Consider the following 13725-nt stretch of genomic DNA (forward strand, 5'->3'; position numbering starts at 1 on the left):
CATCACATGGCTGACCAGGAATCTCTCCCAGTTTTACCACCTGCCCTTGGTGTGCGTTGGAAGGATTTGCAGGGTGATGCTCACCCTATTTGGTCACATTATGAATGCACCGCCCTTGGCCACCAAGTCCCCAGGTGGGACTCGAACCCTGAACCCCTGGCTAAGAGGCACGGATGGTACCCACTTTGCAAACGGTCACCTCCACTACCTCATGTCCACTCGGATGAACCTTTCAGGCATGTTGAATTACCAGAATTGGCCTAGCCAGCCTTCCATTCCATTTATCTGATATCTGGGAGAATATGGAAATTCATATTCGCAAACCATTGTTTTGAAAATCTCAGTGCTTTCCTATTTGCCAACTCATGGTGCATGTAATGAAGCCGTTTGTCCGAGCATGCAGCACAACTTTGTCAACACCCAAACTTGAGCTAAGTGGCTGGCAAGGAACATTTACACCACACCATTGCCAGACAATGAGCATCTCCAACAAGAGAGAATCTAACCACCTCCCCTCGGCCTTTAGAAATCATTAAATCAACATCCTGCAAAGTTACCATGGACCAGAAATGTAACTGGGCCAGCCAGGGTAAGCAACAGGTCAGAGGATGGGAATTCGCATCGCCTAACTCCACAAAGCCTCTCCACAATCTACCAGACACAAATCAGGAGTGTGACAGAATATTCTCCACTTGCCTGGTCGGTGCTGCTCCAGACACCTCAGGCAACTCAACTTCATCCAGGAGAAAGTAACCCACTTGATCAACACCTCATCCACCACACTCTCTCCACCACTCCCACAATGACTGCAGTGTGTACTGTCTACAAGATACACTGCAGCAACTCACCAAGGCTTCTTCACCAGCATCTCCCAAAGCTGCTATTAGCCAGAGGGACATGGGCAGCAAACACACAGGATCATCCCGACTTGGAAATACAATCACCCTCCCTCAGCATTATTGGAACACCCTCTCCGAGAGCACTGCAGGAGTGCATTCACCAGACTGACTACAACTGTTCAAGACGACAACTGGCACAGTGGTTAGCACTGCTGCCTCACAGCACCAGGGACCCCGGTTCAATTCCTGGCTTGGGTCACTGTGTGTGGAGTTTGCACATTCCCCCCGTGTCTGCGTGGGTTTCCTCCAGGTGCTCTGGTTTCCTTCTACAGTCTGAAAGACATGCTGGTTAGGTGTATCAACCCGAACAGGCGCCAGAGTGTGACGACTAGGGGAATTTCACAGTAACTTCATTGCAGTGTTAATGTAAGCCTTACTTGTGACTAATAAACTTTACTTAACTTTCTCAAGGGCAATAAGAGATGGACAATGAATGCTGGCCTTGTCAGCAGTGCCCACATCCTGTGAATCAATAGTTTTTTTTAAAAACCCCGAGGTCCAGTCTCTGAATCAGTTCTACTATTAACGCAATTGTATTTTTGAGATAGATTTTTCAGCTTAAAAAGGTGCTTAGTGGAGACCAATGAGAAAGATCGTTTGTGAACATAACCCAAAGCAACATAAACTGTTGCATCAAAATATAAAACTGCCATCGCATCTTATAACAAACTTCGAGATTTTCCAATGCCCCAGTCCAATGACATTAATTTAATTAATGATAATTCATTATTAGCCCCGTGTAATGAAAATGCAGACAGTAACTTCCTTTGTTTAAACCACGGCCTCTGGTCCTGTAACGCCCGACCTCTCGTGCATAGGGATTCTGACAGGACTGTAACTCATGAAAGGCCCAATTTAAAACTCGTCCGCGGAAAACAAGTGGATTTCAAGATTACAATGTCTGTTTTGTGAACTCTTGCAATCAGACGTGGCCAGGTCAGGTTCAACCTAAAAGTAACAGCGGGTTTAGTAAGTTTTTAAGTTCAGCTGCAGTTCAGGAATATCTCAGAATCGCAAGCGCTGACCGAACACAGATTCTTCCCTGCAACCTTCTCCATTTTATACGGCTGCAAAATTCAGCCACTCTCAAACACAGCTAAGCTCGTCCTTGCAAATTTCATACGCATTGTAAATATATAAAAGATTTCCATTGTATTGAATTTCCCTTCCACTGTTATATAACAGAGAAACCAGTCAAAATTTATATCTGCCTTGGCAGGGCAGCGTATGTTTTTTTGTTGGCATTTTTCGATTTCCCCTCCACACAGCAACATTCAAAGAGTGACTAATATGTTAAGATCTGTATATATCATAGAACCCCTATAGTACAGGAGGAGACCATTCGGCCCATCGAGCATATACCAACAACAATCCCACCCTATCTCCGTAAACCCATATATTTACCCTGCTAATTACACCCCCCGAAACTAGGATCAATTTAGCATGGCCAATCATCCTAACCAGCACATCTTTGGAGTGTGGGAGGAAACCCACGCAGACACGGGGGAGAAGGTGCAAACTCCACACAGTGACCCAAGTCAGGGATTGAACCCGGGTCTCTGGCGCTGTGAGGCAGCAGTGCTAACCACTGTGCCACCGTGTCGCCTTGTACTATTGCAGTTTTTTTTCAAATGATTACCAGAAACTAAGGGCAGATTTGGCTTTCCATTTTCACTCTCAGTAGCAATGCATCCCCCAGCAGCCTGATCCCAATGAGAGCTTGTACACACCAAGTTGTCAGATCACCCCTCACCCACCACTGTATCCATGTGGTTCTTCAGTGCAAAACCTCACCCTGTTCGTGTTGTCCTATTCTCAGTTGCCATGCAAAATAGGATCGAGTTACAGTTAGTCCCTCTATAGCACCATCTCAAAGACTGAGATGCCCTATTGTGACATTGGGTGCTTCTCTGAGAATTTACATCATCCTTTTATAAACTGTTTGAGTTGCCACAGCAAACACGAAGATTGTGCAACCCCACCCAGTTTAGACCATAAGACCATAAGACATAGGAGCGGAAGTAAGGCCATTCGGCCCATCGAGTCCACTCCACCATTCAATCATGGTTGATTTCAACTCCATTTACCCGCTCTCTCCCCATAGCCCCATAGAGTAGTCAGACAGAGTTATTACATATTTCCTCAGGCTAGTTGCTGCACTATAGGGCTGTCCAATTAAATAGTACCTCCACATTCACATGAATGACAATGAATAAGCGACGCAACCAAAAATACTACTGTACGAAAATAGCAAAGAGACACATCTACAAACCAGTCGTTGCTACATTATAACACACAAACGTCACACTCTTCACAACAGAGGTTTGTGCAATAGCAGGTTGAGCTTTTGGTCAGGCAAGAGACATCAGTGCTGGAAAGTAAAATCATTTCCCATTTCTGGCAGCCTGGGTTGACATTAAGCAAGCTCAGGTCACATGTAGAATAAAGGTCCCTAAACCAACGTACCAGCATCTCAAGCTATGAAATTCACATTCACCGAGTATGCCCTTTAGGGAAGGAAATCTGCCATCCTTACCCGGTCTGGCCTACATGCGACTCCAGAGCCACAGCAATGTGGTTGACTCTCAACTGCACTCGAGCAACTAGGGATGGGCAATAAATGCTGGCCCAGCCAGCGACGCCCATGTCCCACGAATGAATTAAAAAAAATTGAGAGTGTCCAATATCATTTCATGGCAACACCCAGGGGGCAGAAAAACAACTAGAGTGAATTTTTTTACTCCACCCTTTAAGTTACAAAGCCAGAGCTCAGAGTGGACTGGGAAAACCCAAACCTTGCTCGCTCCAAAAAACATTCAAAATCCAATTCAATCCAATTCATGGTCCCCACAAAAGGAGACAACCAAGATCCAAGCTGACAAGATGAGACATTGCAACCCATCTTGGGCTTGATCTTAGCCAAAAGACCGAGAAGTGAAAATCAACTCTAATTTTTTTTTCCATTTGTGGGACAAGGGTGTCTCTGGCTGACCAGCATTTATTGCCCATCCCGAGTTGCCCTTGTTCAGAGCAGCAATTGAGATTCAACCACATTGCTTTGGCCCTGGAATCACATGTAGGCCAGACTGGGTAAGTATGGCAGATTTCCTTCCCTAAAAAAGGATATTAGTGAACCAGATGGGTTTTTTTCCCCCCCAAACAATCGACAATGGTTTCATGGTCACCAGTATATTCTTAATTCCAGATTTTTTAAAAATTGAATTCAAATTTCACCATCTGCTGTGGCGGGATTCGAGCCCAGGTCCCCAGAACATTAGCTGAGTTTCTGGATTAGTAGCCTAGCTACCAGGTCATTGTCTCCCCAAAAAAGGGTGAGAGAAAAACTGAATCCTCTATTAACAGCCCACCCAACGTCCTTTTCTACTGAAGTCTTGTTTCTCACATTTCCCAACAGCTAACTCAGGAAGGGTAATTTCTTATTGGCCAGGAGCTCACTCCCATTCAGCCAATCAGCAAAACAATGTTTTTGCTGAATGGGCATCGAAAGACAAAGGAACCCAACTCATTAAATATTGGCGGCAACAGAATCCAACGACGGATAACAACTTGCTTTGAAATTTAGGATAAAAACAACACTCTTTTGATCATGATACTGGGAAAGTTACAGATAGTAAATATGCTGATTATATACACATACACACCTAGGGGAAAAGGAAACTTGCATAAAACATGTAATTAAATGCTTCATCCACAAAAGGGGCTTGGAAATAATACCTACACTAAGCATGTTAAAATCTTTTTCCCACTGGTTTCATAGAATCCCTACATTGCAGAAGGAGATCACTCGGCCCATTGAGTCCGCACCGACCACAATCCCACACAGGCCCTAGTCCCGTAACTCCAACTATTTACCCTGCTAATCCCGCCCCCCCCCCCCCCCCCCCCGACCGACACTAGGGTCAATTTAGCACGGTCAATCAACCTAACTCGCACATCTTTGGACTGTGGGAGGAAACCGGAGCACCCGGAGGAAACCCACGCAGACACGGGGAGAATGTGCAAACTCTACACAGACCCGAGGCCGGAATTGAACCTGGGTCCCTGGCGCTGTGAGACAGCAGTGTTAACCACTGTGCCACCCGTTTCTCCTCCCCTCCCAAAAATAAAAATCCCTCGCATCATAGTCAGTCAGCAGTTTTGAATGTTCCAGCCTGCAGGCATGATTATTTCCATTTCTTCATCAAATGACTGGAATTCTACACCCAGAAACACAGATCGATGGCCATAGCTATTCTCTGTCCCTTTTAGGAGACCGTGTCATAGAACATAGAACAGTACAGCACAGAACAGGCCCTTCGGCCCACGATGTTGTGCCGAGCTTTATCTGAAAGTGTCAAATAAACTGGAACTTCTCTCTCCAGGGTCAAAATGAGTGGAGATTGAAATTTGGACTCCGAGGTCCGGCCGTCTCATACAGGGAATATCACAACTCGGAATTTTGTATTTAAATTCCGAATATTAAAAACTGCATATTGGGCTAGTAAACTATTTTTCACAGGAGGATTTCTCCCTGATTAATGTATTATAATTTATTCATTAACCTCAAATTGCTCTGCCTGTAGCGGTAATTATAGTGGTTATTTCCCTGTTCAGGTACTTGCTTCAGTTATTTTTTAAAATTATTTTCTTATTTGTTCAGGAAGTGTGAACGTCGCTCATTTGTCCAGCATTTATTGTCCAACACTCATTGACCTTGAATTGAGTGGCTTCCTCGGCCATTTAAAAGTCAACTACATTGCTGTGGATCTTGAATCACATGTAGGCCAGACCAGGTAAGGACAGCAGATTTCCTTCCCTAAAGGACATTAGTGAACCAGATGGGTTTTTGCGACAATCGTCATAATTAGACTTTTAATTCCAGATTTTTATTGAATTCAAATTTCACCATCTGCAGTGGTCCCCCAGACTATTACCGAATTACTAGTCCAGTGACAATACCACTCCGCCACTGCTTTCCATAAACCTGTGTCAAATAGAATTGTCCTCAGATCACCTCCCCCTCTCTTTCATCTCATTCTTCCACTGGCTCCCAGACACCTAGAATAATAGAATCCCTACAAAGGAGAGAAGGAGGCCACTCGTCCCATCTGCACCGACCACAATCCTACCCAGGCCCTATCCTCGTAACCCTACCCATTTATCCTGCTAATCCCCCTCACACTAAGGGGCAATTTAGCATGGCCAATCATCCTAACCTGCACATCTTTGTGGCATCATTTAACTGTGATTGCCTTGTGTATTCGAGCTGTTTCAGGTGGATTGGTAATCCAGAGGCCTGGGCTAATAAATCCAGAAACATCAGTTCAAATCCCATCACGACAGCTAGAGAATTTAAATTCAGTTAACTAAATAAAATCAAGCATGAAATTTTGGTGACCATAAAACTTAAGGATTGTTACAGTCCTGTGGGGGGGGGGGAAAAGAATCTGCTATCATTACCCTATATGTGACGCCAGACCTTCAGCAATGTGGCTTGACTCTTAATGGGGCGGCACGGTAGCACAGTGGTTAGCACTGCTGCTTTACAGCTCCAGGGACCTGGGTTCGATTCCCGGCTTAGGTCACTGTCTTTGTGGAGTTTGCACATTCTCCTCGTGTCTGCGTGGGTTTCCTCCGGGTGCTCCGGTTTCCTCCCACATTCCAGGGTTAGGTTGATTGGCTATGCTTAAATTGCCCCTTAGTGTCCTGAGATGTGTAGGTTAGAAGGATTAATGGGTAAATATGTAGGGATATGGGGGTAGGGCCTGGGTGGGTTTGTGGTCGGTGCAGACTCGATGGGCCGAATGGCCTCTTTCTGTACTGTAGGGTTTCTATGATTCCAATTTCTATGATTAATGTTCCCTGAAGTGGTCACTCAGTTGTATCAAATCTGCTAAAATGGATTGCAGAGGCTCAAGATGGCAGATCCCCACCACCTGTGCAAGGGCAATAAATGCTGGTCTTGATAGGGATGTTCTATGAATGGGTCACAAAGAGGACGCACGTGCAGCACAAACATGCCCATGCCACAAACGGGAAAGAAGGCCGAGCACGTTTTGCCAATAGTTGGCAGGAGCGAGAAAAATCAATATTTCCAGACTTTGTCGTAAACAGAAATTGAAATGAGTGAACATAGCCGCTCCGGCTGGGAGAGAATCTAAGGCAAATGGCGTAGATGCATTCAAGAAAACCTGGGTAACCAAAAGGGCGAAAGAATTGAAAGATCTGCTAAAATGAAGCAAAATAGAATACAAAGTGGCAGGTGTGGAACTCTGCTGAATCATAGAATCCCTACAGCGCAGAAGGAGGCCATTCAGCCCATCAAGTCTGCACCGACTCTCTGAAAAAGCATCTTATCCAGGCCCACCTGGCACCCTATCCCTGTAATCCCACACATTTACCCCGGTAATCTCCCTAACCTACACATCTTTGGACATTAAGGGATAATTTTAGCACGGCCAATCCACCAGACCTGCACATCTTTGGCGTGTGGGAGGAAACCCACGCAGACATGGGGAGAATGTGCAAACTCCACAGAGTCAGTGACCCGAGGCCGGAATGGAACACGGGTCACATATCTCAGGGCTGGATGCAATTATCAGCTCAACGGGTACAACAAATATACAAAATTAGGGAGCAAGAGTAGGCCATTTGGTCCCTCGAGCCTGTTCTGCCATTCGATAAGATCCGAGGCAGCAGTGCTAACCGCTGTGACACCATGCCAATGGCCACTTTCTGTACGGTACATTGTGTAAAATACTCAAACAGGAGTTAGCAGCCACAGCAACTGGAGAAAATATCAATTGAAAAATTGTGTTAATGCACTCCTTTAGGGAGAATGCGGTTCAAAACCTTATCAGCCATGGTTCAATGGCAGAGCAGATTCAATGGGCCGAATGGCCTAATTCTGCTCCTATACCTTATGATCCATTCCTATTCTAGCAGTCAATTACAGGTGAGCACTGTCAAAGTTGAATGTGCATCACCTAATGGAGTAAAACTAACAAAACAACACCACACACTTTCTGTAATATTTTACAAGTTACTAATCGCTCCGTGTGAGAGTTTCAGGGATATCGGTTCCGACGAAGGATAAACACCCGAAACGTAACTTGACTGTCCGGCCGCTTACCCTGTTCCTGTTCGAGAGATTGCAGTGCAGAAACTAGCTGCCGTTGTTTAACTGCACGAGTTTTTATTTCTTTCCGTCACAGATGCTGCCTAACCCAGCGTGTTTGCAGCATTCTTTTTTAAAACTTGTTCCATAAATGTCGTGCCACCTTGTGACTGAGATTCTACTCGAAGCGCGCCCTAACACAAAGAATCCATCTGTCTCTCACACACATCCACCTGGAATGAGAGAACCTGTACATACGCAACACCCCATCGCCTCTGCTGGATGTCCCAAGCACTTTACAGCCAGAGCACTCCAGTGATACTTTCATACACCTCAGGGCTGGATGCAATTAGCAGCTCAACACGTACCACAAATTAGGGAGCAAGAGTAGGCCATTCGGCCCCTCGAGCCTGTTCTGCCATTCGATAAGACCCTAGCTGATCTTATTGTTGCCTCAACTTTCAACTCTACTTTCCCATTTACCCCCATACCCTTTGACCCCTTGTCAATCTAACTCAGCCTTAAAAATATCCAACAACCCCGTGTTTTCTATCGCTATAGAAAATTTCCAGAGATTAACGTCCAGCTGTTTTTATTAGTCAGATTGTGCTTTTCTATTTCCCAGATAAAAGGTCAGACAGACTATGTCCAGGGTGAGTGTTCCTGAAAGCCACTGTAGGAATAAACAATGCACAATTATAGAGATGGGCATCGTAAGAAGTCTCACAACACCAGGTTAAAGTCCAACAGGATTATTTGAAATCGCGAGCTTTCGGAGCACTGCTCCTTCACCAGGTGAGTGAGGAAGGAGTAGCGCTCCGAAAGCTCGTGATTCCAAATAAACCTGGTGTTGTAAGACTTCTTATTGTGCCCACCCAAGTCCAACGCTGGCATCTCCACATCAATTAGAGAGGGGACAGAAGAATCATACAATCCCTCCAGTGCCGGAGTAGGTCATTTGGCCCATCATGTCCACGCCGATTCCGGTCAGAGATCTTACCCAAGTCCTCTCCCCTGCCCTATCCTCATAACCCCACACATTTCCCATGGCTAATCCATCTAACCTGCACATCATGGAACGCCAGGGGACAATTTAGCCTGAGCAATTCACCCAACCCGAACATCTTTGGAGTGTGGGAGGAAACTGGAGCGCGTGGAGGAAACCCACGCAGACATGGGGAGAATGTGCAGACTCCACACAGACAGTGACCCAAGCCAGGAATCAAACCTGGGTCCCTGGGGCTGTGAGGCAGCAGTGTCACCCAGAAGAGGGAGATGATTAGACAGCAGGAGATAGAAAGAATTGAGAGAGCAAAGGGGCAGGATAGACTAAGTAATAGGAGAGAAGACAGAAAAAAAATGGAAGTTAGATTAAAGAGCAAAGAACGAGAAAGATGAAAATCAATTTGCATGCACCAGACATACCATGTTAGACCAAAGAATTTCCATATCACGTGTTTTGCATTAAGCAGCAACTGAAACCAGATCCCTCATATTGATCAAAGCCTCTCAGTCCACCAACTAAGGATGATTATTTAAATTGATTCTGTGCAGATACAAATCTTGTACCAAGGAGGCTTTTCTCAACCATCTCTACTACTAATGCACTCGGCCGAGTAGCGATCACAACACAGTCTCTCAGTGCAACTCAATAACCCCACCGAGTTATTTTCCACCCTCAGTACAAACTCCGGCCCACGTAACTGAATCGGAGGGGAGGCTGAAAGCTTCTATGATTTTTCTTTGCACTGCACCTTGGCTGGAGCAGTTAGGTAATTGCAACTTGTTGAATTCAGAACTCGTCTCCCAATCACACAGGGCAGTGATGCAAGGTGCAGGGAGTGAGTCATGCTGGGAAACAGTGACCTCTTCTATACTAATTGAACTAAAATACTGAACTAAAAGCTACAGTTCAAGCAGAATTCCTTGCCAGCTAGACTTTTGGGAAAGTCAGGCTTTATTCTGAAGACACCAGTTCCTGACTCAATGATAGCTAGAATCAAAAGTCAGTGACTTTTTGGGGCGGCAGGGTGGCACAGTGGTTAGCACTGCCGCCTCACAGCACCAGGGACCTGGGTTCAATACTGGCCTCGGGTCACTGTGTGCGTAGAGTTTGCACATTCTCCCTGTGTCTGCGTCGGTTTCCTCCGGGTGCTTCCGTTTCCTCCCACACTCCAAAAGGGTTAGGTTGATTGGCCATGATAAATTGCCTCTTAGTGTCAGGGAGATTAAGAGGATAAATATGTCGGGTTATGGTCTAAGGCCTGTGGGGGATTGCTGTTGGTACAGGCTCGATGGGCCGAACGGTCTCTTTCTGCACTGTAGGGATTCTATGACATTGATATTTTTTAAAGTGACAGAGATTCTCATCGCTGTGAGGAATGCCAATGTAGGCGAGACCACGTCTGGAATATTGTTCCATTTTGGTCTCCTTATCTGAGGAAGGATGTGGTGGCATTGGAGGCAGTTCAGAGGAGGTTCACCAGATTGATTCCGGGGATGAAGAGGTTGACGTATGAGGAGAGACTAAACAGTTTGGGCTTATACACGCTGGAGTTTAGAAGGATGAGAGGAGATCTGACTGAGGTATATAAAATTTTAAAAGAGATTTATAAAGTAAATGTAGACCAATTGTTTCCCTTGTGGGGCAATCTAGAACAAGAGGTCACAGGTATAGGTTGAGAGATGGTAGATTTAAAACTGAGATGAGGAGGAACTACTTCTCAGAAGGTGGTGAATTTGTGGAACTCGCTGCCCCATAGCGAGGCAGAGTCTGAATCTTTAATTGTTTTCAAGAGGTAGATAGATATATTTCTAACTAAGAAACGGATGAGATACGGGGGAAACAAGTGGGATGATGGATTTGAGACCAGGGAGAGATCAGCCACAAGAGAAAATGCTGGAAAATCTCACAGGTCTGGCAGCATCTGTGAGGAAAGAAAAGAACTGACGTTTCGAGTCCAGATGACCCTTTGTCAGAGCCATGATCTGATTGATGGCAGAGCAGGTTCGAAGGGCTATATCTGCCTACTTCTGGGCAGCACGGTGGCACAGTGGTTAGCGCTGCTGCCTCACAGCGCCAGGGACCCGGGTTCGATTCCCGGCTTGGGTCACTGTGTGCGGAGTCTGCACATTCTCCCCGTGTCTGCGTGGGTTTCCTCCGGGTGCTCCGATTTCCTCCCACAGTCCAAAGATGTGCAGGTTAGGTGGATTGGCCATGCTAAATTGTCCCTTAGTGTCAGGGGGACTAGTTAGGGTAAATGCATGGGGTTATGGGGATAGGGCCTGGGTGGGATTGTGGTTGGTGCAGACTCAATGGGCCGAATGGCCTCCTTCTGCACTGTAGGATTCTATGATTCTGCTCCTAATTCCCATGTTCCTATGATAAATAAAATGCCCGCCCAGGTCAGTATTTTGCATTTCCAACTCAAATTGAGCATAGTAACTTGCCACTTTAACTCTGCAAGCAGCTTCAAGTTAAGGTTGCATCAGGAGACTGTTTTATTTGCTTCCAGCCACACCCACAATGAGCTGGATCCAGTCCAGCCCAACTCACTTCACTCAGACCATTCTACTCTACAGGAGGGGACCAGGGTTGGTTTCAAACTAACCCGATGGCTTTGGCCTGTTTTGATGTGTTGGAGCTTAACTTGTGCAGCTGGGAATGAAGTGAAACACAGGATTTTAATATTGTTATTTCAGACAGGAAACCTGAAACCAGATGAAAGCTTTCCTTCTGCACCAGTCAGTGCATTTAAAAAAAAAACCAGCATCGTTATTCATGAGCAGAAAGACAACTTCAAAACCCATCAGGCCCACAACTGTCCTCTGCTGGTATTACATGAAATAGGTTCGAAACTGCCTCAGCCAATGCATTACCAATGAATAGGGGGCCACATGCTCACCCAATTGGATTTGGCACAAGAAATTGTGAACTATTCCAACAATGGAAATGTTACACTGGTGCTATACAGGATACTATTCAGAGGTTCATAGAATCCCTACAGTGCAGAAGGAGGCCATTCAGCCCATCAAGCCTGCACCGACAACAATCCCACCCAGTCCCTATCCCCGTGACCCCTCTTATTTACCCTGTTAATCCTCTTGACACTAAGGGTGAGGTGTGTTGGACAGCAGAGCAGGTGAAAGTTTAACCTTTAGGCAGCCGTACCTGGAGGTACTCGCTGCCAGCACAGAGCTGGTTGCCTTCCATTGGAATTCCAGCAGGGGCCAGCTCCGGGGATTGCCTGGAGACAAGTACACCATGTGCCGGGGCCCTGGGAATTCCTGCTATGCTTCAATGAAGCCTCCAACCTCCCCCTAAAAACACTAACATGAGGCCAGAATCGGTACTGGTGCCTTCAGTGGAGCCAAGGTTTTGATTGGATTTATTATTGTCACAGGTATTAACATAGTGAAAAGTATTGTTTCTTGCGTGCTATACAGACAAAGCATACCATTCATAGAGAAGGAAAGGAATGGGTGCAGAATGTGGTGTTACAGTCATAGCTAGGGTGTAGAGAAAGATCAACTTAATGTGAGGTAGGTCCATTCAAAAGTCTGACGGCAGCAGGGAGGAAGCTGTTCTTGAATCAGTTGGTACGTGACCTCAGACTTTTGTATCTTTTCCCCGAAGGAAGGAGGTGGAAGAGAGAATGTCCGGGGTGCGTTGGGTCCTTAATTATGCTGGCTGCTTTGCCGAGGCAGCGGGAAGTGTAGACAGAGTCAATGGATGGGAGGCTGGTTTGCGTGATGGATTGGGCTACATTCACAACCTTTTGTAGTTTCACCAACTATTGACACCAAGCTGCACCAAGTTACTGGGTGGGGAAGAAAAGGAGCAGGACTTCGAGTTCCGACTAGAAATGAAGCCTTAAAAAGAGCGAACTGCATTCAAGTTTATTAACTAGAAGTGGCCCACATGGCAAGTGCACTAGGGACAACTTCCAGGAGATAGTCTGACAATCACCATGCACCTCACATAGTCCTGCTTCTTTCTACTCCACCCTGCCTCTGTAATGTGGAGGACCCAAAATGGGCAAATGCTGGGATTTATACTTCGTTATGGCCCCTGTACATTTCCTGGGCCTGAGATGTCCAAATGGAAAAACGTTCTACTCTTTAATGCAGACATCCCAATCCACCACTGGCATGAAGTTCATTGTGATAAATATGCCATTTGCTATATGTAAAAATTATATAAAGGTTTATTTCATTTCAGAAAAAGACAGCTTCATCCTGACTAACTGAAGATGTTGATCAGAGTTGTGTTACTGTGAAACAGGGGTGGACAACCTGTGGCCCAGGGCCACATGCGGCCCATCTGGGTTCTCAGTGCGGCCTACAAGACATTTTGTTGACTGCTGCCCCAGTGCAGAGTTGCCACATTCCGCTGATTTCCGCCGCACAGTTTTTTTTCCCCCGACTGGTGTGGCTGGAGTGATGCCCCTGCTTTACGAGTGTGAGTGAAGTGAGGTGTGTGCTGATTGGTCACAACATTGACTGCCAGAGCCATGCACTCCCTCTGTGTCCAAAGTGTAAATACATCTTTTGTTTTTATCACTTGAAGTTGATGATAGTTCAATTAATATATGAATCATAGAATCCCCACAGTGCAGGAGGAGGCCATTTGGCCCACCCAGCCTGCACCAACAAAAATCGCACCCAGGCCCTATCCCCATTTACCTGCTAATCCCCCGACACTAGACC

The 13725-nt window shown here is 46.0% G+C and overlaps 2 protein-coding genes across 4 annotated transcripts in view; both read right to left on the reverse strand.

Moving 5' to 3' along the window:
* Positions 1-2684, reverse strand: part of emp2 (epithelial membrane protein 2) — a 34675-nt gene extending 31991 nt beyond the window's left edge. Inside the window, exon 1 of one of the 3 annotated variants that reach the window (XM_078240780.1) lies at positions 2653-2684. The gene's annotated coding sequence lies outside the window, so the exon portion shown is untranslated. Of the gene's footprint in view, positions 1-2538; positions 2558-2652 lie in introns of those variants that run through there. The other 2 variants (XM_078240781.1, XM_078240782.1) reach the window with 2 other exon arrangements.
* Positions 2685-13130: 10446 nt separating this feature from the next.
* Positions 13131-13725, reverse strand: part of LOC144510453 (Golgi apparatus membrane protein TVP23 homolog A-like) — a 36359-nt gene continuing 35764 nt past the window's right edge. The window contains exon 5 of the mRNA XM_078239896.1: positions 13131-13198. Coding sequence (XP_078096022.1) covers positions 13131-13198 — 68 coding nt within the window. The remainder of the gene's footprint in view (positions 13199-13725) is intronic.

This window comes from Mustelus asterias, chromosome 23 (genome assembly GCF_964213995.1).
Source record: "Mustelus asterias chromosome 23, sMusAst1.hap1.1, whole genome shotgun sequence".
Lineage (NCBI taxonomy): Eukaryota > Metazoa > Chordata > Chondrichthyes > Carcharhiniformes > Triakidae > Mustelus > Mustelus asterias.